This window comes from Apostichopus japonicus, chromosome 22, assembly GCF_037975245.1.
Source record: "Apostichopus japonicus isolate 1M-3 chromosome 22, ASM3797524v1, whole genome shotgun sequence".
NCBI lineage: Eukaryota > Metazoa > Echinodermata > Holothuroidea > Aspidochirotida > Stichopodidae > Apostichopus > Apostichopus japonicus.
The window spans coordinates 17,619,687-17,646,644 of NC_092582.1; the positions used below are offsets into that span (position 1 = coordinate 17,619,687).

Consider the following 26,958-nt stretch of genomic DNA (forward strand, 5'->3'; position numbering starts at 1 on the left):
AGACATGCATCGGTTATTACATCACATGCCATTGTACGGTCCGTGAAAGTTGCACAGTATACCCCAGGTTGCTAATGTAAACAACGAAATATCTTATGTAGATGGAGAAAAAGCATGGATGGCCAATTATGTCCAAACTGTCTTAATTTTTTTAATGGCATACTAGTCAAGCAAGCTTAGAACTTTATTTTAATTACCAAGGACATTTTTCTTTTAACTATTGATTTCCTTTAGCCATACATCATTGCAATTTTTTCAAGTGGGTGCCGAAAAAATTCTCAGCATATTGCCCAAATTTACATAAATATTTTTGGTTGGGGGGTTGCAGCCCCCCAGCCCCCCCCCCCCCCTTGCCTCCTACGCCTATGGTGATAGGCATGTACGGACTTACAGTCATGTATGCACGTGAGGAAAAGAGTCTAACAAACGACTTGGTCAATACTATTCTGGTGCTAGACTTGTAATTTTTAAACAGCGACATCTATTTGCACTTTTCGCTGTCACGTTGCTGTTGTTTGATCACCCCAAAGGAGATGTGTGCAGTTCAATGGTGATAATATAGGCAAGATAGAAATCAAACGTTCTTTCTGCACGTGGACCTCCAAGAGTAAAGACGTGAGCACGCTCAGCTCCAGAGTCCCGGAATCCGCCACCCTTTTTCGAGGCAAGTTTTTTCAACTAGTGTTCGTTTTTTACTACAGTTGTTTTCACAAAGGTCTTGTTAGTTTCCTAATTTACAGGTTTACATGATTGGTAACGAACATACTGCGATCCTTTTTCCAATTTAAGTAAGCTACGTGAGTTTAAGTTAATGTTACTTGTTAGGCGTGTGTACCTCGTGTATAGCTCCCGAGTCCCGGAATCCGCTACCGATTTTCGAGGCAAGTTTCTTTACTTAGCCTTCCATATTCCAACAGGTTTACACGATTGGTTAACTTTTGCCTGCATATTTCTATTTATGACGACTTCGACGATCCTTTTTTGCAATTTATTTAAGCAAACTAAGGTAGCTTAACATGCATGTTAGGCGTGTTCACCTCGTGTATAGCCACCGAGTCCCGGAATCTGCCACCCGCTTTCGAGGCACGTTTCTTTACTTAGCCTTAGTGTTTTACTACAGTTGTTTTCACAAAGGTGGTTAACATGATTGGTAACGAAATTTATGCTTGCATACTTCAATATATCACGATTTATTTTCCTATTTAAGTAAGTTGTGTTGCTTGTTAGGCGTGTGTACCTCGTGGCCTCATTAATCCGTGTGTTAGGCACCCGGCCTAAGCTGAAAGTCTTGTTTGTTGTAACTACAACTCTTGCTTATCGCCGCTCCATCAATTGAACTTCGACTGGGTCACTGCGAATTTTGCAAAGGATGACTATGTTCCTTTTGACAAACCATGAAAAAAACGTAAAGGACGGATCGATAGGTCTGATGCAATGATTTCGCTGACCTAGCCTAGGCCTAGTCCGAGTAACTGGTACTGAGGTAGGCTAGGCCTAGATAATTATTACTAGGGGCCTAGGTCTAGCCCAGACGGAACAATTTAATTTGCATGCCTGTACTGATTATAAGACTAAGAAAATTTTACATATTAAAATTAACTAATCATATCCCATGTGCTTTATGCAATTAAGCAGTTGAAAATTTTATTTTTGAGGAATTTGACATTTGCCTCTAGATCAAAAGCACCATAAGGCATAACATGATTGCACTAAGAAAATCTAACCAGAACATTCAATAAAGGTTCTAACCTGGCTAATCTTTGTTCTCTTCAGGCTTCACAGATGTTGACTTTCCATCAAGCAGTTTTGAAAGGTGAGTAGGCCTAGCGTAAGAACCATAAAAACAATTAATTGTTCACAGAAATTTGTTACCTAGCATGCTCTTTGGTTTTGTTTAATCCTACTTTGAATTCATATGCTGCCACACCCTCACCTTTGTTGTTATGACAGGTTTCAGATTTGTGCTTTGACAAAGGTACACCAACCCCTCTCCCACTCCTCATTTTGTTGGATTTTTGTTCTGACTTCTCTTTTCCCCAATTAGACCTCAGTTGTGATTTAATGTGAAACTCTGCAATTCGTCCCATCTATTCAATTTGTTTTGCATTGCCTTGATAGCAAAGGGTTGAATTTTACACATCTTATATATAAATAAGGCATTCTGATAATAAAAAAGATGTGTTCCACTGAGTAGCTTTCTGTCATAACCTGTTGCAAATGATGAAACACTTCTTAGATAGGGACAGCTGATGATTAATGATCTGAGAAAAAGTTTACACTGATGCATCAGGTGTGACAGACTTTATAATTATTTTTTTCAATTGTTCACTTATTTGGTCTGGCATGTAAATTTTAGGTATTAAAAGGCCTGTAGACATATTTTAAGACAGTCTCTCATCAAAGAAAAGTAGCATCCCTTTACAGTTTACTTGACCTTTTCATTGGTGTAGCATTTTTTCCTCAATGCATAGTACTCAAAAAGATATATTCTTTCCTGGCATTGAATGTATTGCTTTGAAACATCCAACAAGTTGTAACTTTGTTGACTTCCCCAAGATGTGTTAAAAAAACTCAATCTCAAGAGCTGCTGACATGAACATTTTGTGAAAGCCTGCCACTATTCCAATTTTCTTTCCTTTATACTTTGCAGTTTCACACATGGAGGTCTTGAAATCAAATCGGAAGATATTGGAAGAACATGAAGGTAGGTGGTATCTTCCAACTGGAAATTGGTTTAATTTTAATCTTATTTACACTTAAATCTTAAATAATCCTGATATTAGTTACGGTAGCAGACCTTACCCACATAGCCCGCCCCTTAGTCCAAGTTTTCACTAATTGCATCGCCTGTCCCTGTAGATTGCATTATTAATGGACAGTTGGATTAGTGTCATTCTTATATAGAACAAGTATAAAGAGTGCCACCTGTTTTCAGAGCTTTGAATGTGTTCCATGATTGTTGCTATGATGATATAAGATACCCCTTATCAGAGATAAACTGCTGAAAAAAAGTCTAATTTATCTGAGCAACAATTGGCCATTCAGAGTCTCTGAAATCGTGTTTTGGCGGTAATCAGTCTTGGTATTTTGTCCCAAGGTCATAATTCTTCAAAAAGCTTTCAGATGCTAACATATGTAGTTTGATCTATATCTCATTTGACGGCATTGCTGAGATCACATAACCAATACAATGCATTAGCTCAACTGTGCAAATTGCATTTCAAATACTGTCAAAGTTAACTCACCAAATTCTAGTCATCACTGCATGGTTAAGTTTGAGATTGGACAAATAGAAGCAGTTGGCAGATGTGCTTAGTACTAGCCTGGGTTCTGTAAGGAACGGAAAAACACCCATTTTTATGTGAATCTGACTATTTGTTCTTCATAGGACCAGCAGCGTTGGGGAAGATGGTCGTGAAGCTATCAGAAGAGGTCATCATCTGAAATGGTAAGTGACCAGTAGAACAAGGCTTCTCCGTTCCTGTAAGTCCTCTTCAAATTAAGCTTTTGTAGTCTGTACATAGCTGGCAATCAGAGTAGAGTCAAAGCATCTTTTGGCTTCAATTCTGGTTTAATTCTTACACAGATAGAAGTAAGACCCTGTTTACCCCCATCAGGTTTGGATGAAACTGAATATGTGTTCCCAAAATGCTGGTTAGATAAAATTATATCTGATTTTTCTGACTAGTAAGGAGATCTTTAGTTTGCTCTCCATTTAATAACAGGTAATAACAGTTGAAAATTGGATGTTCTGTGTACTTAAATTTTGAACTGTTGATGTTTATTTATCGTAAATTGCCAAGTTGAAACCTTGAATCATGCGTTCAGTTTGTTTTGTTCATGCTGTCGTGCACTCAATGGGAATAAAGATGATGATACACACTAGTTTTATCAGAGGTCCTTGTGATCAATGAACAACCACAATTCGGTTTGGTCGCTGTTGTTGGTTCTAGGGCGATCTGATTTATTCCCATTATTTGCTGTTATCTGAGAGGTGATCATAGTAGTAGAAGAATAGTTTGGTATTGTTATGCCAGCTGATGGTTCCTTGCAAGGTTGAAGATAACTAGGAAAATCATATTTAAAGGTTACATATTCTCAACAGAATGATTCTACCTTTGCAGACCCGTTATAATCTGTTTCTTTTACAATTATTTACAGAATAGACCATTTTGGAGGAGGCAAGCATGTAGCAGCAGCTTCCTTTGACAAATTCTCTGCCATAACCATGAAAGCATTGGAGTTGGAATCTTTCTTGATTCAGGTAAGAATTTGTAATCTCTACTTAAACAGAGGTGACATTACCCTCGCCCCCTAACCTTCCTTAGTCGTTCACTTAAATGAATATCGACAGATTATTTTAAGACTTGCACTTAACTGCATTTATTTTATGCAGTAATTACCTTCAAGACTGATAGTTTTCAATCTTGAAGGATGACAACTCTATTCAGATCTTCTGGTGAGTCTGTTTAATTGAAGACTTTAAAGTTCAGTCGATGAAAGTTGTTTATATCTTTGATTAGATTGGGAATAAAGATGATGATCCAAGCTAGTTTTATCAGAGGTCCTTGTGATCAATGAACAACCACAATTCGGTTTGGTCGCTGTTGTTGGTTCTAGGGCGGACTGATTTATTCCCATCATCTGTTGTAATTTATGAACAGGACATAATAATAGTGGAATGTTTTTGGGTTTGGTTTCTTATTTTCTTTGCATTTTGTTGATCCACAGAAACATGTACAGAGTGACCTGGAGAAGACTGGAAGCATAACGGGTCATCGTCTGGGTCTCTGGTGTATCCGCAGGGCCAGTGAAGCTACAATGAGAGAGAATTTGTGAGTAAGAGGTAATAATTCAAGGCAACTTGTGTTACATTATACAGCCGCCTTGTAGAATGGACAAGAGCAGACGTGTTGATTTGTTTCAATACCATTTGGAAGTAGTTTTCGTTGTAAATAATCATATTCAAGTTAGCCTTTGTAGTCTAATGCCATGCTGAAGTAGGGAAGGGGTGAGATTTTGGTCCTTGTAAATTTTTCCAGATTGCTTTTTTTGGTATTTGCTATATTTTTTCTCATTTGAGGAAATGATGACTGTCATTCGTCAGATTATATTTTGTTGACTTCAGTACTTTGTTTAGCGACGAGCGGACTGATCCTCATCTCCCAATTAGAATAAAATGGCTTTCTAGAAGCATCCTGAAGGAACTGTTTGCAAGTTATGATTCCTCAAATATATCCACAGGTTTGAGGGTTCACAAAGGAAAAGTATCTTACAGAAGATAACTGCTAAATGGGTGGTTATCAGTTGAAAACATTCCCCACCTATTGTTGTTTCTTACATGTGATCCATTTTCCAGCATAAGGGTAAACTGATTTGAAATACCTGGTTTGAAGATAACTTTTGTAAATAAACATTGGAGGACAAGCATTGGGTAAGACAAACATTGGGGAAGAAAATTTGTTAAATCTCATCACAAAGCTAATGAAACTTGTCTTTTTCCCCCTAGATTGGAAGTAGAAGTCTGGACTGGCAATGTTGGTGGTCAACGGTAAGAAGCGTAAACACCTTGCACTATTAAAAATTTGAGGTTTACAAATATAACTGGAGATGAATGTAACTCATTTTATCCAGTGGTTTCATGTTATCCTGTCAAGCCATTGTTATGATGATATAACTCATATTTTCTGACATCCCTTCAGAACAATCTTGTTGAAAATTAGCGATTGCTAATATCTGAACAGTGGCTATGTCAGGTCATGATAACGTAGGGCTGACACTGTTAAATAAAGCCTGTCAACCTTAAGTAAAAGCTAAATTTTTATTAGATATTTCTGCTCGTTTGTGAGGAACTTAAGCATTTCTTAACATCAGATGCACATTTATTTGGTTTCTGGATAGGAAAGCACAGCTCTAATTAAGCTGGTCAACTTAGATAAGGTAGTGGTGATTGTAGAAGATATTTTAGGTTTGAGATATTGTGTAAAATTCAAGATATATGCTGTGACTGAATACACTAGCCTCCATTGTACTTCAACAATGAGTCTTGAGAGCTCTACAACTAGTTAACATATTTCTAGGTAAGATTGTTGGTTTCATAGCATGGAAGACCTTCACTTTGAACAAATAGTTTCGTATTGTTATGTCAGCTGATTGTTCTTATCAAGTAAAATAACTAGGATGTAAGGAGGGATTGGATTGATGGATGAGTTTGTTAAGTTACCACTGTTTATCTGAGATTACTAGGAAATATTGAGATTGAGATGTTTTTGTTTATTTCATCTCCCAATAGATGACAACTTAGAAGTCCGGTGAGGAACAATGTAGAAGGCGGCTCGTCAGCCATTTTCGGTGAAATATGGTCTTATTAATGACAATGGAGACTAGAGAAGTGATTCATTTCTGGTAAGCAAAATTTTTCTAAGGGAGGGTGGGGTGAGAGATGCCTAAAGAGATGGAGGAATTAGGAAAGATAAAGGAACAGACCAGAATATTCTGTTGTATGTACTGGCATTTATATTGTTTGATATTAGGTAAATATCATGTGGTGTAGTTGTTAGTATCATCTTTTTGAAGTGAATTAGAAGCTTGTCATACGAGAACCAACGAAGGCCAGTTTGAAAATCAATTCCAGGCCTGGAGAGAGAATCATTCACAACTTAAGCATGATATGAAAAGTATCCCAAATCTCAAGCCCATGGAATTTCTTTATCTACTTGCAGAGTAGTCCTAGAAGCTCTGTATATATTAGAAAGATTGGCTGTAAAGATACTCTAGATAGCAATGGTGTGGAAATGATGACTCCTAAATTCAAGACGGGACTTAGGGCATTTATGCCTGTGCTGTTAAAATCTAGCCTGATCCACACCAATCTTGCTGCAGTTTTATTCCGAAATGATATAAAGTCTGATAACGCGAGCCATTGACTACTTCTCTGCAGATTTTGAGCCAAATTTTGCTTTCAATTCCTACAGATTTATAAGAAGAAGACTTTCCAGGCCACCTTTATAATAAGCTGTTCAAGAGTGCATAGATGTGAGGATATGCAAAGGTAGGCAACTTTTTTTGCTGTACTGGAGAAAGTTTATTTGCTTCCTATTGGTGTCTTTAAAAAGAGATAACTGAAATGGGGCTCCAAGGAGTCTATGAAACAGTTTCCTCTGTACTTAAGCCATTGTATGTGGATAATATATGTTGAACTTGCTTGTAGGTATCCATGCAATACTTTATTGGTACCGTACCCAAGATGTAAGGGCTGTGTAACCTAGTAGTTGATGTGTGGGTTGGGCTTGGGAGACAGTAGCTGGTAATTTACATAGCAAGTGAAGAGGGAAGGGGCAATTCCAAGATTCATTGGGACGGTGGACGAAAAGTGTCGCTAAGAGAAGATACAGACTGTTTTACTCTTGTTAATGATGAATTATTTGCTACTCTTGAGCAGCATGGCTGTATGATGACTCGCAATTCACCAAGATCGCTGAAGCAAGAGTAAACCAAGTCTGTATCTCTCTGCATTACCCAGTCCCCCCCCCCCCCCCCAACATCCCATAGGAGCACAATACTGTCTCTGCACTCTGAAAAGAATGTAGGATTGGTTTTGTGTTTTCAATATTGCCACAAATAAGTAATCTGCTGTAAGAGTCTTTTGAGAATAGGGAAGGTGAGGAGCTAGCATATGCATCATAATGAATAAATTTCTATAATGGTTAATAGTCTTTGTTTGGTAGTTACGCATTTTAGTTTGGAACTGAATAGCTGTTACAAGTTTTCCATATATCCTAACAATAATATTTTGATTCTCTCCTCTAGATCCATCGTTTGGAGATAAATCACTTTACAGGTAAATATTATCCACTGATTTGTAACCAGGCTCTAATTGTGCTTATTGTAGGTACAATGTGTGTACTAATCTTGTTGTGCATTGTGGGTACCATGCGTGGCATTGTCCATATAGTTGGAACCGTTAGAACCATGTAAGGAGCTAATGGTGTTTATCATTGTAAGTACCATGTTTAATTAGCATTGAGATAGTTTTTACTCTTGTTAATGATGACTGATTTGCTACTCTTGAGCAGCACGGCTGTATGATGACTCGCAATACACCAAGATCGCTGAAGCAAGAGTAAACTATCCCTATCATGTTGAAAGTGTTTCCAATTTAATCTTCTAGCCTTACCCATTAAAGGTGCTCAATATTCCTTAAGAAACGTTGATTTGGGTCAGAGACATATTCAGAACATTACATGTTTAACATTGGGATGACATGTTTTAACATTGATTTGACTTTTTACACTACCTTGCAGTTTTCCATGGATTCTTGAGCCACAGTTGGTGAGTAAATGGTCGATGCTTTTATTTTATTACCTTATTGTCTAAAAGTTATGATTTAAGTTCATAATTGGCCTTGGAACAATGATGACTTGCAATACAGACTAGAGTTTCTGAACTGCATATGGCAGTTTTGAAGATGACTTGCATTATCTGAGTTCTCTTTGGTCAACTTGCTTTAACGTAAATGCTGGTGCAGAGGAGTTAATATCTTGAAGAAAAAATGGCCGTACCTCTTCCAATGAGGTGATAACTAGTTGGCCAAAAATTACCACGCATTCATGGCTATTTCTGAGGGAAAGATCCAGACCTGGCACCCTTTTTATCTTGAGTCTCTTGTTAATAGTTGCGCACGGTAGTAGATTGATAAATTTTGTCATTTACCAGAAGATTTAATATTTAAAATAATTTTTCGATTTTCTTTAGATGCCTCTGGATGGTGACGTGGTACTTTGATCCATCTTTGAGAGGTAAGTGCTGTTTGACTGCTTAAGTTTGTCTTACATTCAAGCTCTGTTCCTTGTCCCCGCAGTCCATGATGAATGCTCTAACCCTTCTCCGTCCGATATTAATCATGAGGGAGATGTAAGCAAATTCTGAGACTGTTTAATCTTCATTTCGTAATAAAATATGACACTGTGTTAACACAACTTGCCAATCGTACAAAAAGTATATTACATTTTGCATGAAAAGTCAATTGGCAGTAGTTCACCATTCTACCCTGGGCTACTATTAAGCAGAAGACATTCCTTTGTGTCCCTTTCCAAGTTTCACTGTGAAGCTCTTGCAGTATGCATTGCATGTTTCGCATTGACTGGCCCGGTGGTAAAAATGGCAGCTTTACATTAGGCAATTTTTCATTTGCAACATTTACAAAGTTACTACCAGTTTCTCTCTTTCATTCTTCAGATGTCCTTCGAATGGAACCAATTCCAAATCTGGCATGTTAAGGTATTGTTTGTTTTTTAACTCCTGCATATCTCTTTACATTTCCATTGCGTTATAAACACAACATGTAACCAACTGTGCATACTTGCTTATTAAGCTTGTAATACACCAGCTGCTATATGTATGTTACTGAATCGTGAGGTGCTAAGAACATGACTCTTACCACGACATAAGTATCCTTGGACAACTACATCAGTAAATGTTAGGTGAAATATATTATCCTACATAACCATTAATATTACTATTTTATTCAAATGTTTTATGCTTTTAACTTTTAACATGCTAAGCCTAGTAAGTAATTATCTAATTAAGTTATCTAAGACTGCTAGTTCTAATCCCATCCCGGCAGAAGTTTCTTTTCTCTTTGCTGCAAGTGCCAGTATGTTTGCCTTCTGTTGGTCCCATTAAAGTCTTTTTGACTTCATAACCTGGGTCAACTGCCAAAGCTAATTTTTTAACCACTGATGTGCATGTGTAACCTTCAGTAGCTTCCGCTACTAACACTGTATCTCTAACCTATGATGATATTGCAATTGCTTCCTGATAACAATTGATGGTCTTTCGCTCCTATCTGAGGTTAATTGAATGACGCAGTGGTCTCCCTTGGTGAGAAGGTATCATTCATCTGCACATCTAGTTATATGTAGGCAGGAACTTCAAAGGGGTCCTAATTAGCATTTTTATGGACAAAGCATTTACCAACAATTGGTGAAAATGGATGCATAAATTTGTATTGCCATTGGGTACAACGTAGTTAATCTAGGAGTGTATTTTTGGGATGTCTGCCCTTGCTGCACCTGGCATTTTAAAAATCACTTATGAATAATTGGGACAAAATTCAACCACATTTGAGGAGCTGATGTAGAGATTTGATCAGTTCTCACATAAAACTGGAAATGCTATCTGAGTTAAGGCATATTACTGTTTTCTTGGTACTTTGATGGCTATTCTATCTTCCCTGTTTTTTAAATTATTATTTCCTTCATTCACAAATTCCACAGCTGTATCCTGGAATGCAGGATCTATGAATACCAGCGGAATCGTAAATAGAAGTGGTTTTGAGCTAGAAGCGGTGAAAACTCTTATTGTAAGTTGATGGCTTTATCTAATGTAGATTTCTAAGTGCAATGATGTAAAATGATTATTGTTAGACCAGGGCTGGATGGGGGTGATAAGGGGTGTTACTTAGTGGAGGTGATGAAAGGTGTTAATAAGTGGAGGTTAGGGATGAGTTGGTAGCAGGACTCTCTAGTGATCCAACACCTTACAATCATGCTGGGAAGGAGAATTGTAACATTGATAGGGATGCTGTAACAGTTTAAGGATTCCAAGTAAAGTTGGCATGTGTTAAATTTGTGTTTGTAAGCCAGGCAGACCACAGTGCATGTTTCTTTTGGCACATGATCAACATGGTTATCCAGGTATATTTTAAAGGGCTTGTATCGTATCCGATGATGAGATAATCAACACGAGTGATCCATATGAATAGGATGATTCAATTTCCACCAACTCTGAGGGAACGATACTTAATTAATATTGTTTAGATTCATTGTTTCAATCGATGGATGTGTTTTAGCCACCAGTCAATTGTATTCCTGTTTTTATTTATGTATAGGCACTGGATCTTGAGAGATATTATGCATCGCTTCTAACGAGGAGTTCAAGTGGTAAGTAGTACTAAAAGGCATCAAGCAATCGAGTCTCTTTTGTAGAAGCTTAATGTATCAATCAATACATGTTTAGGTGTGCCTGACAGACAATTGGCAAATGATCAATCAATGCATGTTTAAATGTGCCTAATGGACCATCGGCAATTGAAATATTTTTCTTGTTTACATTTTCTTGTTGCATTCCTTGGATTAATCACAGCCAGATGTATCATGTGCACTGCAATTAATCCAAGGGTGGTCCAGTCGTTGTAGTTGATTTATTTTCAAGTTATTCGTATCCGATGATGATAAAAAAATTCGAGTGATCCATATGATTCGGATGATTCAAGATCCACCAACTCTGAGGACATGATACTTGACAAATAAATGGGTTATGATTGGAGACACTGCAAAGAGATAACTGTACAAGAATCTTGTTAAGAGATAGGTCAATAAGTTAGTCTCATTTAGAGATAAGTCAATAAGTTAAATATGTCTTTGTGTTTGTCCACTTACGACAAATCTTTGTTTATCACTTTCATGATCAAAATTCCGCAGAATACTTCTTTGATTCACTGAACTATTTGGATATTTGAAATTCCTTCATGCCTTTACTTTAACTGTTTTTATATAGATACAACTTTGGATCACTGGAAAAGTTGGAAGAGCAAGCTTGCTAGCTTTCCGTATTCAAATGGTAAGTATTTTGCCTCCATATTACACACCTGATCACTGATTCCTTAACTGGTTGAACAGGGTTTTTCTGATAGAAAGTGCATTTCACTTTAAAGAAAAAAGAAAACGCTTCTTTGGCATATCCTTCACAAAGTATATAATTTCCCAAGAGATTTTCTAGCAGAGTGAACAAATGATGATATTACACTCATCCGTTGCTGAAGCCATTTTTGCAGTTTGGCTTTTAATGTTGACAGCAATTAGCTCTATCTGATGTTCACTGCTGGTCTCTTATTAATCATTTGGGGGTTGGGGGCTGCTTAAAGAAAACTAATATTTTTATAGAAGGAATGGGGAAGAGCAGTATACAATTAAATGGCATTTTAGGGATACTTTTTATATAAAAGTGCTTAAATGTCACTGATTTCAATTGAAACTGCACCGCTTGCAAAATTGGACACATTGTAATCTGTTTTCATATTTTGTGTAATGCTTTTGCAGGAAGGTCCAGTCCATGATATCCAGCATTGGGAGGAGGAATCAACAAGAAAGAGGTAGGACATTTTGTTTTTGTCAAGAAAAGAATTAGAGCAGGTTTACAGAGAGTACGAATTATAAGACATTGCATGCTTCTATAAAATAAACAAACTCTGAACATCTTTTGCTTGACTGGCAACGTCTGGAAAAGTGGTGTGTTTATCTCTGCGATGTTCCTGTTTCAATGATGAAGGCTTTGAGTATTTGCTATCTGATAATACTGATGTCACTTATAAATGCCACTGAGAGACTAAGGGACATGAAAAGTGATCTCCTCTTCCCCTGTTCCCCCCTACCAAGTAACTTTTGATGTCAAGGGGGTTTCCATAGATTATGGAATGCATTTGAGGTTTTATTTAATGTGTTCACAGACACTTGTTTACAAAATAATTTTAAATAGTTTCAACTGCAATCCAATGCCTCATTTTGGGAGCATCAAGTAGGCATGTTTTATGTTTGTGAGGTTTCTTGCTTGAGCATTTAATCTATACCTGCAATAGCATCAAACTAGACGTTGCATGATTGTGTGACGATTTTAGTTCTGTCCAACAACGTTGGCATCAGTTCTCTCTGCCATCCCATCATTTCGACAGGGCATAGTCCATCTCAATTTGTTACTTAGAATTGTTGCTTCATTACTTTTCTTAAAATTTAACAGGATTACTTTTAGTCATACTGATGTGTGATACTCATTTATCTACATATATTACATTTCGAGGAAAATAAAATGCACATTCATGGACAGCAGTTAGTGTAACTTTATATATCTCTTCTCATGACAGGTACACATACATGAAAATAAGATGCATCTGAAGACTCACGGTTTGGAGGTAAGAGTTGCAACAGTCTCAAATGAAATAACTTGATGAATGAACTTTATAAGATGGATTCATATATGACATTTTAGGACAGGGATCTGCAGATGTAATTGCCCACGACAAAGCATTATTGCAGTTCCACAAGTTCTGCCCTTATAGGAAATACCCTGGACTTGTCAAGAACTATAGTGACCCACTTTGGGTTATACTCCACAGTTTGTGGACTGAAGGGGGTTGGGGGGGGGTTCGATGGAAGATGAATTTGATGGCTCTTCCTTTATGTGATGATTATTCAAGCAGCTGGCATCAGATCAGAATAAGCCCTAAGGGACTTTTGCTGATAAACTGCTTTGAATGTTCTGATGGGAGTAGCATCGATCAAGTTTAATCAAGTTAAATGACAAATTGATTTAACATAAATTGGATGATTGTGCAACCAACTCTGATGCATACAATCTTATAACCCAACATGGAGCAATAAGTTAACTTGTGGGTAGTAAAAATTGTTATTGGAATGTTTGGAAATTCAACTTGATATTATTTTAAGGTTTGTTGGAAATTAATTGTAGGCAAGCATTTAAATTACAATATGAGAATATAGCTTTAAAATACTCAAATTTGCTATTGTCACTAAGGTTTCCTTGCGGGTAGTAAAATATATTGGAATGTTTGGAAGATCATGATATTTTTTTTGGGGGTTTGTTGGAAATCAATTGTAGGCCAGCATTCATATTACAAAATGAGATTACAGCTTGTTCCTCTTGAATATAATTCAAATTTGGTATTGTCGCTAAGGTTTTCAAATTTTGTTTCTATTCCAGATGGATTTGCACAAATCTTGGACCAGTTACCGGCTGACTTTGGTTTTGGGTGAGTTAGACTGATGGTCTTTGGGAATTGGCAGTCAACTTTTCTTCCTTAAAGAGAAAATGACATTGATTTGCACAATGCCAGCATGAACAACAATAACCGTTGAAAACGCTTAAGAGTGGGGTACATTATATTTTGAGCTAGAGTATGAAGCGAGTCATGTTTGCAATAGGCAAATTTGTAATGAAACCTGTAGTTTAGTGAGATGTGAAATGGAGCACCGATCGGCAATGATGATTCAGATCTGAAAGTCTTCTTTCCCCGTCTTATCGCTAGATGCTGATAAAACTCTTTGAGGGGGTCGCTCTCCTCATAAGCCAAACACAATCTGAGCTGATCATAACTGGTGCTGTCTGATCCATATCACATTGATAGCCATAACGTCATTAAAATCTTGTTCTCACATTATGTTTAGATGTAAGATAGGCATTGTTCATGCCACTTTTGATGCTGCACATCCTGAAAAAAAAACTAATACATACATGAGGCAATATCTTGGGAAGTTTCTTCTTCCCCACCCCCGTATGGTAAAAGTATTTTGATATTTCCTGCAAAGCAATGTTACTGTTTAAGATTGACACAATGATTCCTTCATTGTTCCCAAAATACAGTCTCAAAGCTTAGTTGATTCTCTCAATTTGTATTTTCATCAGTTATTTCCATGTCACTGGCAGGTAAGGTTCTTGTATTGAAACCAGTCTTGCTCTTGAAGGAAAAGAAAGAAGAATTGGTTGGACCATTTTAATAAGTTCATCTACCCCCCCCCCCCCCACTCCCAACTAAATATTTTGTGAATGGAAGTATTCTAGCACTGGTCAATCTGTTCAAGCATGTCATAAAATACATGTATTTATTTGTCATTTCAGAACTTGTAGATGCGCCCTCATCAAACCTTTGCTGTCCTTGCTTAATGGTACGTAATAACAACTCAACCTGCATCATGTGATGTCTTGGATTATAGCGGACCAAACTTATTTATAGAAAAGAGCAACTGTTTTGATATGTTGCATCATATGTTTAAATGTAACAGCTGTCAGTCGGTATTTATCATGTGTATTACAATGGGGAGACACAAGTGGCCTGTTTCATGATGCTATCGATTGAAGCAGTGTGACCTGTTTATACTCAGAAAATGTGTTACTTAGACAAAGGAATTTGTACCATGTTTAGGCACTTGCATGGAATATTAAAGCAACATTTCCTAACTTAAAAGGTCATAGCTTATATATCTATTACCTTGTGAGCACAGATCGGCAATGATGATTCAGATTTGAAAGTCTTCTTTCCCCGTCTTATCGCTAGATGCTGATAAAACTCTTTGAGGGGGTCGCTCTCCTCATAAGCCAAACACAATCTGAGCTGATCATTATGGTGCAAACTTTTGTCTATAATTATTTCATAATTAATGAATTAGTAGAAATGTCTTCCATCAGTTTTGTCTGATATTTGGACTTAAAATTTCTATAATTTTTTTTTATACTAGAGCAGATGTAACAAGCCTAGCATTTGTCATCTCAGCCATACTATGATTTTATTTTGTGGGCTTTGATAGTTGAAGTTTGACATGACCTCAATAAAAAGATATTTGTATTAAAGTTCATTAAGAAATGTTGTGGTGTTCATGTTAGTATAACATTGCAATTCAATCGAAAACCACTGATTTCCTTTTGCAGGGTTTTCAATTTTGGTTTATAGCTTGAAGTGCATTCTCTTGCTTTAAAATCAAAGTGATCTGTTTTATCAGATAAGACTGTTTTAACTTGAAATTCTTTTCTTTTTTTTGGTAGATTGGATATAACAGGCTTTAATGCTGTGGCACATGTTAAAAGGCATTTTGACAGAGTAACAACAGCTTGGTAAGTTGGAATCCTTCCTCATTGTTAGTGCTAACAAACATTAACAATATTATTTACGAACCTGACGATTTTGGTCAAAGGTACAGGCAGTTTCACTAAAGAAGCAAGAAATTTAAATGTTTAAACCTGTTGGTAATACTAGCCCTAATGAGAGCTGGAATTTTCCCTAATAGAATTTCTGTGTTCATTAAGTGCGAGATTAACTGATCCATGCAGGGCAGATTTGCAGTTTTACATGCTTATCTGTCGTAATATGGATCATACAACATTTGTTTAAAAAATAAGCTCCTTGTTTTGTATGATTTGTCTTTGGGCTGGAGGGGGTGTTACTAGTAGGGTGGAGTAGTTGTAATAGTTGAAAGCAGTAGGACAGTATTTTGGGTATTAAGTTGTGTTTCTCTCAATTATTGCTTGCTACCTTGAGCCTTTTTTGAGGAAGCTGATCATGAAACTTAATGTTCATTAAAGCATTTGTCAATATTCTATTGTCTTGCAGCATCCCTACGTTGTCAAGATTTTTAATAGTGAGGTTTCTTTGGGTTCCTTACTGGATTGAAGGTAAATTTATTTCTATTGATTTAGTGGTAAGCACTACAAAGCAACTGGGATATCTTTTGGTGGTATCTTGTGTGTTCACCAGGTGCCAGATTAAACTCATGACATGCAAGAAGGGCTTGGTGGTACTGTGCCGTACTGGTTCAAGTCTGCTTGTTGTGGTATGAGACAAGTTTTATCGGATGAAATGGAAATTACCTGATCGCAGGCTGTAAAAATCGGCTTTGGTTCTTGGACTTTTGTCATTCAAGTCTGTTAGATGTATTGATGTATTGATATTTGAAAATCATGTACTGGACAGCAAACGTGGCGTTCACATTTGAGACAAGATTTTGAAAATTTCTTAAACAATACATATTTTAACATAATATTGTAAAACCAATTTGTAATGAGTCTTGCTAATAACCTACTGATATTTTTATGTACGACAGGTCCAGTTGGAGATGGATGAGAAAGCACTTGGCAATATTCTATTGTCTTGCAGCATCCCTACATTGTCAAGATGATCCATTGTGAGGATTTTTTTTGGTGCCTAGCTGGATTGAAATTAATGAAGGTAAATAACTTTCTACTATATTATGTGGTAAAGCACTACAAAGCAACTGGGATATCTTTTGGTGGTATCTCGTGTGTTCACCAGGTGCCAGATTAAACTCATGACATGCAAGAAGGGCTTGGTGGTACTGTGCCGTACTGGTTCAAGTCTGCTTGTTGTGATATGAGACAAGTTTTATCAGATGAAATGAGAAAAGCAACTTCATGATCAGCTTTGGTGGACTTTAGTGATACACGTCTGTAAGATGTATTGATATTTCACAACTTAATAACTGGACAGTGAAATTGACGTTCACATTTGTGACAAGATTATGAAAATTTCTTTAAAAATACGTTATATTCTAACATAATATTTCATAACCTATTTGTAATGAGTCTTGCTGATTTTTTTTGTACAACTAGGTCCAGTTGGAGATAGATGAGATGAACGAGGTAAGTTCATTTCGTAGCAATTTACAAGAAGTAGGTCTCTTCATGAACTTTCTAGTTTCTATCATCAATTTCTGAACCAAGTACCCCCCCTCCTACCAACCACCCACCAACTCTTTTGACTAAGTTAGCTGTTGCTTACATGCCGCCTTGGTAAAGAATCCCCTGGCAATGTGCTTTGAATAAATCCTGCAGCTGTTCAAAAGAGGCACAAACACAGAGTAAGGAACAAGACTGACTGACTGATTCAGATGATGATACACCATATTTAAGCTGGAATTACCGTATGAGTAAACCCTGATTATATATATATGGTCTCTGAGAGCTTTCAAAATGTCACTTACAGATACTCTGTGGTCCCACTCCTTTACTCCCCAACTTGAATCCAAATTTTAGTATACTGCAAATTTTCGAAAATTCTCCATACTAAAGTTATCATTTTGGTATGCAGAATCTTTTGGAATCTTTGGTTCCTTGACTTGCATGTTCCAAGTCTGTAAGATGTATTGATATTTCAAAAATCAATTACTGGACATTAAAAGTGACGTTCGTATTTGTGACAAGATTATGAAATTTTCTTAAACAATATGTAACATTTTAACATAATATTGTATAACCTATTTGTAATGAGCCTTGCTGATTTTTTTTTGTACAACCAGGTCCAGTTGGAGATCAGTAAGATAAACAAGGTACGTTCATTTCGTAGGAAATTACAAGAAGTAGGTCTCTTCATCAACTTTCTAGTTTCTATCATCGATTTCTGAACCAAATACCCCACCTACCAACACACCAGCTCTTCTACTAAGTGACTGACTCAAATATTGCTCCATGATGATACACCATATTTAAGCTGGAATTACCGTATGAGTAACCCTGATTATATATATATGGTCTCTGAGAGCTTTCAAAATGTAACTTACAGATACTCTGTTGCCTACTTTCACCCATTTTCCACCCACCTCAACTTCTCTTCTCCCCCCACCTCTTGATTCAAAATTTTAGTATACTGCAAGTTTCGGAATTTCTCCTCCATGATGGAGTTTCATTTTGGTATTTGAAGAATATTTAAGGGCCGTATAATGAGATTTTTGGCAAGTGAAGAGGACGTGGGCTAAAGTTAACTTTGTTTTTAGTGACTGGCTTTGACCAGGCCAAAAACTGATTTTGAAATAAGATCCTTTTATTATTTTCACAGGCAAGTCTGCTAGAGAGGATGCTCCTGGTAAAGTCTACAACCGATGGGAGATGTTCTGGACCTAATTAACCAGATTATCTTTGTGAGTATATTTTAATTTAACAAAAAAAATAATTGCTAGTGTTATAGTCCACTAAAGTTTGTCGCTTGTCAGGGTAGATGTTTTTGTACTTAATTTGTGGTGAGGGGGGTTGGGGTTACAATGTCCTCAGCTGTGATGATATTTATTCCCTTTTCACCAGAGAGGAATAAGTTCCTCTATGAGGGTGAAAGTACCTTCCTTGGATGTCTGAGCTTTGGACTTCTTGACATTGATGAATATTTTACAAGCAGGCTGAAATGTAAATGTAACTTGGTTTAAGATGGCAAGTAATCATAAGATGATATAACTGATACAAGGATGTCATGATATAACTGATACAAGGATGTCAGTTTCAAACCAGTTGAATGCCATATATCTGCTTTGAATTTTATTTGATAGTGCAGAGCTGAAAATAATCTTGAAGTATGATTTTCCTTTCTGCAGGTATGATGGTGATATCTATGGTAGTGGAGCATGTTGCAAAGGTAAGAAAAATAGAACCAGGAAGAGGGCGGCAAGAAGGAATATTTACACGATTGTGATACAGAAGTTAATGGCTATGACAGCTACCTTGTTTGGGTTTTTTATTTTGGTAGCAGCTTATGGAAGTGTTTATTGTAGCACTATTAGGGCAGTTTCACCCATCAGATCTTTAATTTCACTGACGATGATGATGTTATTTATCATCTGCAGATTCCACCAGAGAGGGTTTCTGCCTTCAATGATGGTTATGATGTCTGAGTCAGTGGAATGTCACATGGATAAATGGTTTACTACTGCTTTAAAAGACCACTTTGTTAAACAATAAGGATATGTTAGGATTATTTAAGGTCTTCACTAGTCTCTCCTTTCTTAAAGCAGCATTTTGCGTTGTGTTGACGTTTTCCACTTTTTTGAAGTCCATTGATTTGGATAAATCAGTCAATTTACACATTTAATATTAACCGCATACATTTCCCCCAACCTACCAGTTTGAATTCAACCAATCAGAGATGCAGGTGTAGTTATGAGCCGTTGATAAAAAATAGATTCAAAACGTTGAGTTGGTAACTTGGTACAACCAGCGAGCTGGTCTCTAACAGCTCCCTGGTACAACTGCCATAGACAATCTACACAAATCAAGCATGTTGTTTACTAAGTATTTGCCAGTGACTTTCGTAGCTTTAAAATATTCATATGATGGGCGAGGTTTATTTGGATCTCAATGGAAAATAAATTCGAGAAAAAGTTGTAAATTTTTCGACTTTTAGGCCACCATTTGAAGTAAGATTTGAATAGATAAGCTAGTTATGTATGTTGTTGTGGCATCAGTGAGGTTGAGAAATACCATAGAAAAGGACGCAAAATGCTGCTTTAACAATTGCTTCAGTCCTGTCCGTCTGATCCATAAATGCACTCAGTGCAGGTGTATGTAAACACTGCAATAAAGATAAATATTGTTCTCTGTTCTTTTCCCTCAGATGATTCTCCGCCCTTAACTTGCACACCTGTGGCAGTTGATCCGTCCCTTCTACTTAAGAATTTCATTGAAGGCATTGCACCAAGATGGAATATGAGATGGCGAAAAGGAAGGTTAGTTTATAAGCAAGCAACATTGCTTTGTGATCATGGCAAGTAATAATTCATGATCTTAGTAAATAACTAGTCAAAGGCCATGGTGAAAGACGATTCCTACTAAATGGGATTAAGTAAAAGTAACATATATTTTCTGAGATTTTATTTAAATGACGAGACTTTGTGGTATTCTATGATGAAATCTGGCTCCCTCTACTGATATTGTTGAGGAAAATTGCCATTAATGAATCGAACCAAATACAAAGAATTTCTGAGAATGCCCATCGTGTCTTTGTCAAGTTTAGAGCAGTGACCTGGCATAAATTTAATCACTTTTCACACATGATGGTAAGCTGGCCTGTTCCCACATGTGGTGATGCACTAGGCTATGGTTAATAGCATGAGTGGAGTTCAAAATGTTTTCTGCATGAGTCAAGAAACTTAATTATTAGCTATTAAGTTTATTGGGAATTAATACTCTTGATGATTACATTCCCTGATGTCAGTCTGGGCATTAATAAAGATGTTTAAATGATTAATCCTTGAAGGAGGGCAGGGCGAGTTTTATAGGTCCCAAGGGTTACAATCAAGGGTTACAAGTATGCCTTGTATTTACATGTCTGCTTAAAATTGAATATTAACCTCTTCCAATTTTTTCCCTCTAGTTGGATCCTGAAAGTTTCAAGAGGACTTCATAGGAAATTAAAATTAGTGGCCATTGATTCAGGTAAGGGGTATTCTATTACATTTTCTTTTCATAGATATGTTTACTTGGGTGCCTGTTGTTATAAGGAACATTGATATTGTTTGATGATCATTTCTTCTGTTGAGATTTGATACTGAGATTGGTGGGGATAAAGTTGTCATTCCAACTTACTTTGATTTTTGATTCCTTGGCGGTAGCCGTAGGAATCTATGCGGTCATGACTGCGTGTGTATGTGTGTGTGTGTCTGTGTGACGCCAAGCTTGAAATTAGGTTTTCTCAGCAATCCCAAGGTAGATTGATCTCATACTTGGTACATAGGTTACCCATCATGAGTAGACGATCCCTATTTATTTTGGTGCTAATATCATGAATATTAATGAGTGGGCGGGGCTTAGAGTGATTTTCAACAAATGTCAATATCTTCGCAACCGTAAGTTCAATTTTCATGGAACTTAGTTTGGTGGTACAAGAGGAAAGTCCTCTATATGAATATGGTGACAGTTTGTCCAATCTCATTATTATTCATGAGGGGCGGGGCTAAGTGTTGTTTTTTGCAAAAAAGCTTGAAATTAGGTTTTCTCAGCAATCCCAAGGTGGATTGATCTCATTCTTGGTACATAGGTTACCCATCATGGGTAGACGATCCCTATTTATTTTGGTGCTAATATGAATATTAATGAGTGGGCGGGGCTAAGAGTGATTTTCAACAAATCTTCAGTATGACCCGGCCAGGAGTCGAACCCCTAACCTTCCAGCTGCAAGTCGGAATTCTACCCCAATACTATTAATGAGGGGGCATGAATATTAATGAGTGGTAGAGCTTAAAGCAAATTCTTTAAAATATCAATTTGTTCATCAAACTTGAGCTGATAGCAAGGAACAACATTTGTGTTGATGCTACATTAATATTCATAAAAGGTCGGAACGAAGTGTACACAATGAACCTACAGTAATATTTAGATGCCAAGGAATCTCAAAACCTCTTGGTTTTCTTGTTGGTTCTGGCATTGGTGGAAAAAAATTCAGGAGAGTGTTATAGTTGCAGTAACTTTCCAGAGCCATGACAAATGATGAGGATCCATATATCACGCAATTTGAACCTTCTTACTGAATTTGCCTTGTTGATTATATTCCCCTGATGTCGGTTCTGGGCATTATTAAAGTTGCTTGAACGATTAACCCTTGGTGGGAGGGCAGGGGGAGTTTACATGTCCTGCTTAAACTGAATATTAACCTCTTCCATTTTTCTCCCCTCCAGTTGGATCCTGAAAAATTTCAAGAGGACTTCATGAATATAACAACCAGTGGCACACAAGAGTTATACTATTATACCATCATCGAGCATTCAACAAGCTTATTGAGACGTCAAGATGTCTAATTGCAAGATGGTGTTAGCAACCAATTACTGATTTTGTGCAAACTAGAAAATGGACTCTAGAATCCCACATCTGTTGTGGTGACGAAATGAGACGAGTGAACTTTTACATGTTACCTTGCTTGAAATAAGGAAAGAATGTAAACATTAATTTGACTGTATTTAATATTTAAACTCCACAAGTATCAAAATAAAAGGATTAAATGTGAGTCCTCATAAATTGAGTGATATGTTCTAGATACAGGCACTTGCAAAATGATACAACTATTTGAACAAAAAAAAATGATAAATACATATCCTCATTACATACTTTCAAGAATTGGTTCATTCCCTGCAAAACTTAGGAAATTTCCAAATGCTGATTTTGCCTAGACTAAAAAAAAATCGCACCAACCGATAATACAATTTTATTTATTTTATACAAAAATATATAATAGCATTAATTCACTTTCAACAAAAGGTTTAAGCGAGATCAAATGGAAGCCCTAACTTCCCACCCTGAATTTTCGACAGCAGTGAATGAGTGGTCCAAAGTGGGAAGTGTTTCGCTGTCAGATTCTTCTCATTTCAAATAGATCTCTCTCTATACACATCTTACCTATGAGATGATATTTACAAGTGATGATTGTAGTATTGAAAAAAGGTGCATATAAAGGAAGGATTTATGTACGGACACATTGTGTTTACGTGATGAAATGCTTTTATCTATAATGGGAAATGGATAATAAAAATGGTATCTGGATACAAATTTTTGCTGTGTTAGTAATTTTTGAGCTGTATTTGTATTATAATTAAGTGCAATTTTACAAGTTTTTGTGTGGTAAACACACTACAAGATGAGATTGGTCACAATCACTTTCATTGACACAATGATGCAGGATATGCTACAAATGCTTGGCTTAAAGGCATTGAGGACTTGCCCCAAACCGCACTCTGAAAAAGTTAGCTTTCCGTTGCTTGCAAGTAAAGTTTTTCTCTTGTCGGTACAAAATGCAGACAGTAATGAAACGTGGTACCTTGTTTTCTTAAGCTGGACCTGAGATGTCCACCGCTATATTGTTTGAACACTGCTGTGGGTATTGACCGCAGATGTAAGTACTAACTGTACACTAGTGTCTAATTACTGATGGTATATGCAAACTGTATTTTCTGGGATCAATTGTGGTGTCTTAAATTTATGTTACACCTCATTCGAAACTAGGTCAGATTACTGGCATTAGACGTTTCTTTTTGCGCGAGTCTTCACACCCTTTAAGCATACCAGTCTTGCGTCTGGCATTCTCTTGCACTTTTCACATTTTCATTGGAATAACATTTTTAAGGACGTAACTTAAATCCCAATAACATTACTTAACATTCAGATAAAAGTTCACATTTGACAAAACTGCAGTCACCTGGGAACAACAAAGACCCCCTTCCCCTTCATGTCCAGTACTTTGAATGAGGTCTTTATCACACCATGTCACAATTTTAAAGACTTGTGTACAAAGTATTTGAGTTCAAGGAAATGAGAATCATAATCATAGAACATTCTCTAGGCAGAATTTTCCAAAGTCCAATTTCACAGGCGAATCTATGCTATACATTTCGATACATAGTTTTTACAACTGTTAGAATTGTGGAATAGTAATACGACTTCTTCCTGTGTACTGCTTGAAACAATATATGTAGTTATTTTGGTGCAAATTATTTACAATCCCCTGCATGAGTAATACCTGTTCTTAACATTCTATTACAAAACATTAATAGTGTGATGAATTTTGTCAAGTCTGAATGGGCAGATCCACTGGAGCTCTGCAAGGTAAATAGTGGAACCAGTTAAAAATAATTCATGTCTTTGAATCATTCCCATCAGTTTTTAGATGTAAAGTGGTAATCCTATCCGCTACTAAATACCATCTGTGATTTTCCTTATCGCAAATTTCTTGCCATCACATCCATCCATCCATCCTTGGTTGCCGACATGTACACAATTCTGCTGAAGTTGAAATCGATGTATTAAACAAGGAAGGTATCTGAAAGAATTGGTTTGCTCAAGTCCAGGAATAAATACCGCGTTCAGCTGGTTTGTCGTTATTCTGTGTTCTCATTGACCGTTGATGACTTCTACATAAGAGGCTGGGAAATACCCCTCCTAAAAGAAGTAAGAAAAACAGGTAAGAGGCATTGGCGTACGGGACCATTTCAGTTTGGGGGGGCAGAATTTTTTTGTGCCCGAAAGTTCCTGTGACACTATCTAAGCGGAGCGCCACCATTGGTTGGCGCGTAGCGTACAAGAGAAATGGCAATAAATGCCTCTCAGATTGCCGGAAACGGCACTTCTGAGGCCTTGCAAGTTGCATCTAAACATTCTTTATTTTATAATCTCACATTTTAGAAATTTACACTTCCCCAAAAATTTGGTAAATTAGAAGAAAAAATGGTAACATCACTTTGAAGTGGAAAAATAGGACAGTATATTTTTTAAGCTCCTATTTAGTTACCGTATTTATTATTTTAACACAGTACTCAGCTAACTCCAGAAAAACATACATTGTTCAACAACACGAAGGCGGGATAATGTCGCTGTGTCGGGTGAGACTGCAATTTGTCTCACAAAAAATATAACAAAGAATATGATAAACCTGTACTTCTAGGCTTGTAGGCATTCCCCCCCCCCCCACCATCCATGAAAAAGAAAATGTTTCTTATATACACTCATGTCGGGGATGTCCCAGGTACACAGTTGACTAGTTAGAAAAAAATTTGATCGTGCAAAAAGCGTGGTAGCCCAGATGAGCTGCGCTTACGCTGGTGTTACACGGAAATATTCGGGCATCATGATGCTAAATAAAGAAAATCATGGAATTGTCGGGCAAAAATTTGAAAAGATTCGGGCAAGCTACTGCATATTTATATATAGGCCTATATATATAGGCCTATATATATAGGCCTATATATATAGGCCTATATATATATATATATAAATATATTTTCTCTTCTTAGGCTGCCCGAATTTTTCAGGACTTTTGCCCGAATTTCTTGTCCCCTGGAAATTTGGGGGGGCAGTCTGCCCCCCCTGCTCCCCGCCTCTATGGTAAGAGGAACAGGTCGCATTGGACGGAAGTTATTATACAACAGATAAATAAGATTCACGATAAATTATATTTTTGAACGATAGATAAATCTGACTAACTTTGCTATGCAGTCTTCCTTTCCACCATCCTCGGTCAGACGGGGGCCTGATGGTCACCTGGACTAAGTCTCCCTTCTGTAGTGACAGTTCACGAATGTCTCTTGCTGAGAAATCATAAAGCGCCCGGGCAAGGGCAATGAAGTTCTTGTTCTGAATCTGATCTGTTTCTGAAAATTGAAAATCAAATTTGACATGTTGAAAGTTGAAACTTTCTACAAGAAGTCTGTTCTGCCTAAGCTATTCAGTAGCTTAGGGGTGGGCAACCATTTTGAATGAATGGGCCAGATATAAGGAGTGTAATAATTGACTGAGCCGCACCTAAGCAACAACCTGCTGTTGATTTCAAACCTTTGATTCCGAGGACTTTCAAGCAATAGGTGTGTGTACTTAATCTGTTGCACAAAAACATAATGTCAATACAGTACAGTTGATAATTAAAGGGGATAATAGGCCTACCTGACAGCATCATTAGTGCCGATAAATTCTGAGCAGCTAGCTCGTTTTTAGTGATGATGTAAAAAATGTTGATCTTTTTTCATCTCACGGGCCGCAAAAATATCACTGGCAGGCCGCATGTGGCCCACGGGCCGTTGGTTGCCCACCCCTGCAGTAGCTGTTCTATAGTAACTGTTTTGCTAGGCAGAATACAGCTCAACCACTGAAGTAATTAACAATGCTGATTGACATTATGTTTCATGGGGAGTGGGAAGGGGCATGCAGGAAGTACCCCTCCCCCGCCAACCCCATGAGAAATTTAAATGATTACGGATGCTTGGTTGCAAAATGGTTTTATTCGACCCCTAAAAGTGTTGCAATCCACTTAACATATCAACACACCAAGAATTGTACAATCATGTAAATTCTGAACTTACCGAAGTTTCTAAAAGGAATGGCTAGAACCGTGTTGACATTGTTAAATACTTCATTGAGGGGATGCTGCTTGTAGTATTCCACCAGTGCCTGTGAAAGTAAAGAACAATTGATTATGTAACTATTAATGACAATCCAACAATATCAGGTAAATGGCTAGACACCAATGCCCCCTCTCACAGAACTATTAAATGTTTCTACCCCCCCCCCACCCCCTCCCACTAAATCAGGCTTTTCCCAGATATACTGCCTTTACTATGCATGGCCTGCAACAGAGACAGAACATCTTACCCCAAATGGCACAAACAATTCTCTGCCCATTTCATTCAAAATATGACACTGAATCAGAAGTTAGAAGACAGCAAAACGACATGTATAAAAATGTCAACAACCAGAAATTAATGACAAATCCAATTAAATCGCGTAAACGGATAGAAACAACACTTTCTAATGTTAATACTTGACAGAGCTTGAGAGCGTGGTGGCCAATTGGCTAAGGCGTCGAACTCATCCAAGGATTGCTGGTTTGATTCCTGCCTAGTTCATTACGTTGTGTCCTTGGGCAAGATGCTTTATCTCACTTGCCTCTCTCCACCCAGGGGTTAAATGGGTATCTGTGAGGTAACTTGTAATTGGGCGCAGTATATAGCTGCTGCCGACTGGAGGGATTGTCTCTGGGACAGGTTATCATTGACCAGGGGTACTATAACGTCTGTAAAGCGCTTTGAGACCTATCGCTGGTATAAAGCGCTATATAAAAAGCAACTATTATTATTATTA

General features: G+C 37.2%; 1 protein-coding gene, 1 long non-coding RNA gene and 2 other non-coding genes across 9 annotated transcripts in view; 3 read left to right on the forward strand and 1 right to left on the reverse strand.

The window, feature by feature from the left end:
- Positions 1 to 549: 549 nt before the first annotated feature.
- On the forward strand, positions 550 to 23,693 carry LOC139964161 (uncharacterized). Of its 5 annotated transcripts, XR_011791858.1 has the most exons (31): positions 551 to 664; positions 1,774 to 1,813; positions 2,651 to 2,704; positions 3,389 to 3,448; positions 4,162 to 4,264; positions 4,732 to 4,835; positions 5,510 to 5,551; positions 6,293 to 6,405; positions 6,975 to 7,051; positions 7,810 to 7,840; positions 8,304 to 8,331; positions 8,755 to 8,798; positions 9,238 to 9,279; positions 10,278 to 10,363; positions 10,892 to 10,943; positions 11,560 to 11,622; positions 12,102 to 12,154; positions 12,920 to 12,967; positions 13,777 to 13,825; positions 14,692 to 14,738; positions 15,613 to 15,681; positions 16,178 to 16,239; positions 16,668 to 16,792; positions 17,194 to 17,223; positions 17,880 to 17,909; positions 18,416 to 18,497; positions 18,942 to 18,982; positions 19,958 to 20,069; positions 20,717 to 20,778; positions 22,017 to 23,030; positions 23,130 to 23,693. It is a non-coding gene; the product is annotated as an uncharacterized lncRNA (long non-coding RNA). The 5 variants fall into 5 exon arrangements; XR_011791857.1 differs by lacking the exon at positions 23,130 to 23,693 and having other exon boundaries at positions 550 to 664; positions 4,732 to 4,846; positions 22,017 to 22,548; XR_011791859.1 differs by lacking the exons at positions 17,880 to 17,909; positions 23,130 to 23,693 and having other exon boundaries at positions 550 to 664; positions 22,017 to 22,548.
- On the forward strand, positions 7,408 to 7,485 carry LOC139964415 (small nucleolar RNA SNORD24). The gene has a single exon (XR_011791963.1). It is a non-coding gene; the product is annotated as a small nucleolar RNA SNORD24 (small nucleolar RNA).
- On the forward strand, positions 8,042 to 8,119 carry LOC139964417 (small nucleolar RNA SNORD24). Its single transcript, XR_011791964.1, has one exon. It is a non-coding gene; the product is annotated as a small nucleolar RNA SNORD24 (small nucleolar RNA).
- LOC139964160 (guanine nucleotide exchange factor VAV3-like) overlaps positions 22,281 to 26,958 on the reverse strand; it is a 78,314-nt gene continuing 73,636 nt past the window's right edge. For both annotated transcript variants that reach the window (XM_071965536.1, XM_071965537.1), the window contains 3 exons: positions 26,181 to 26,268; positions 25,309 to 25,475; positions 22,281 to 24,267 (listed from right to left, as the gene is read on the reverse strand). In XM_071965536.1, coding sequence (XP_071821637.1) covers positions 24,220 to 24,267; positions 25,309 to 25,475; positions 26,181 to 26,268 — 303 coding nt within the window. In that variant the 3' untranslated portion in view covers positions 22,281 to 24,219. The remainder of the gene's footprint in view (positions 24,268 to 25,308; positions 25,476 to 26,180; positions 26,269 to 26,958) is intronic.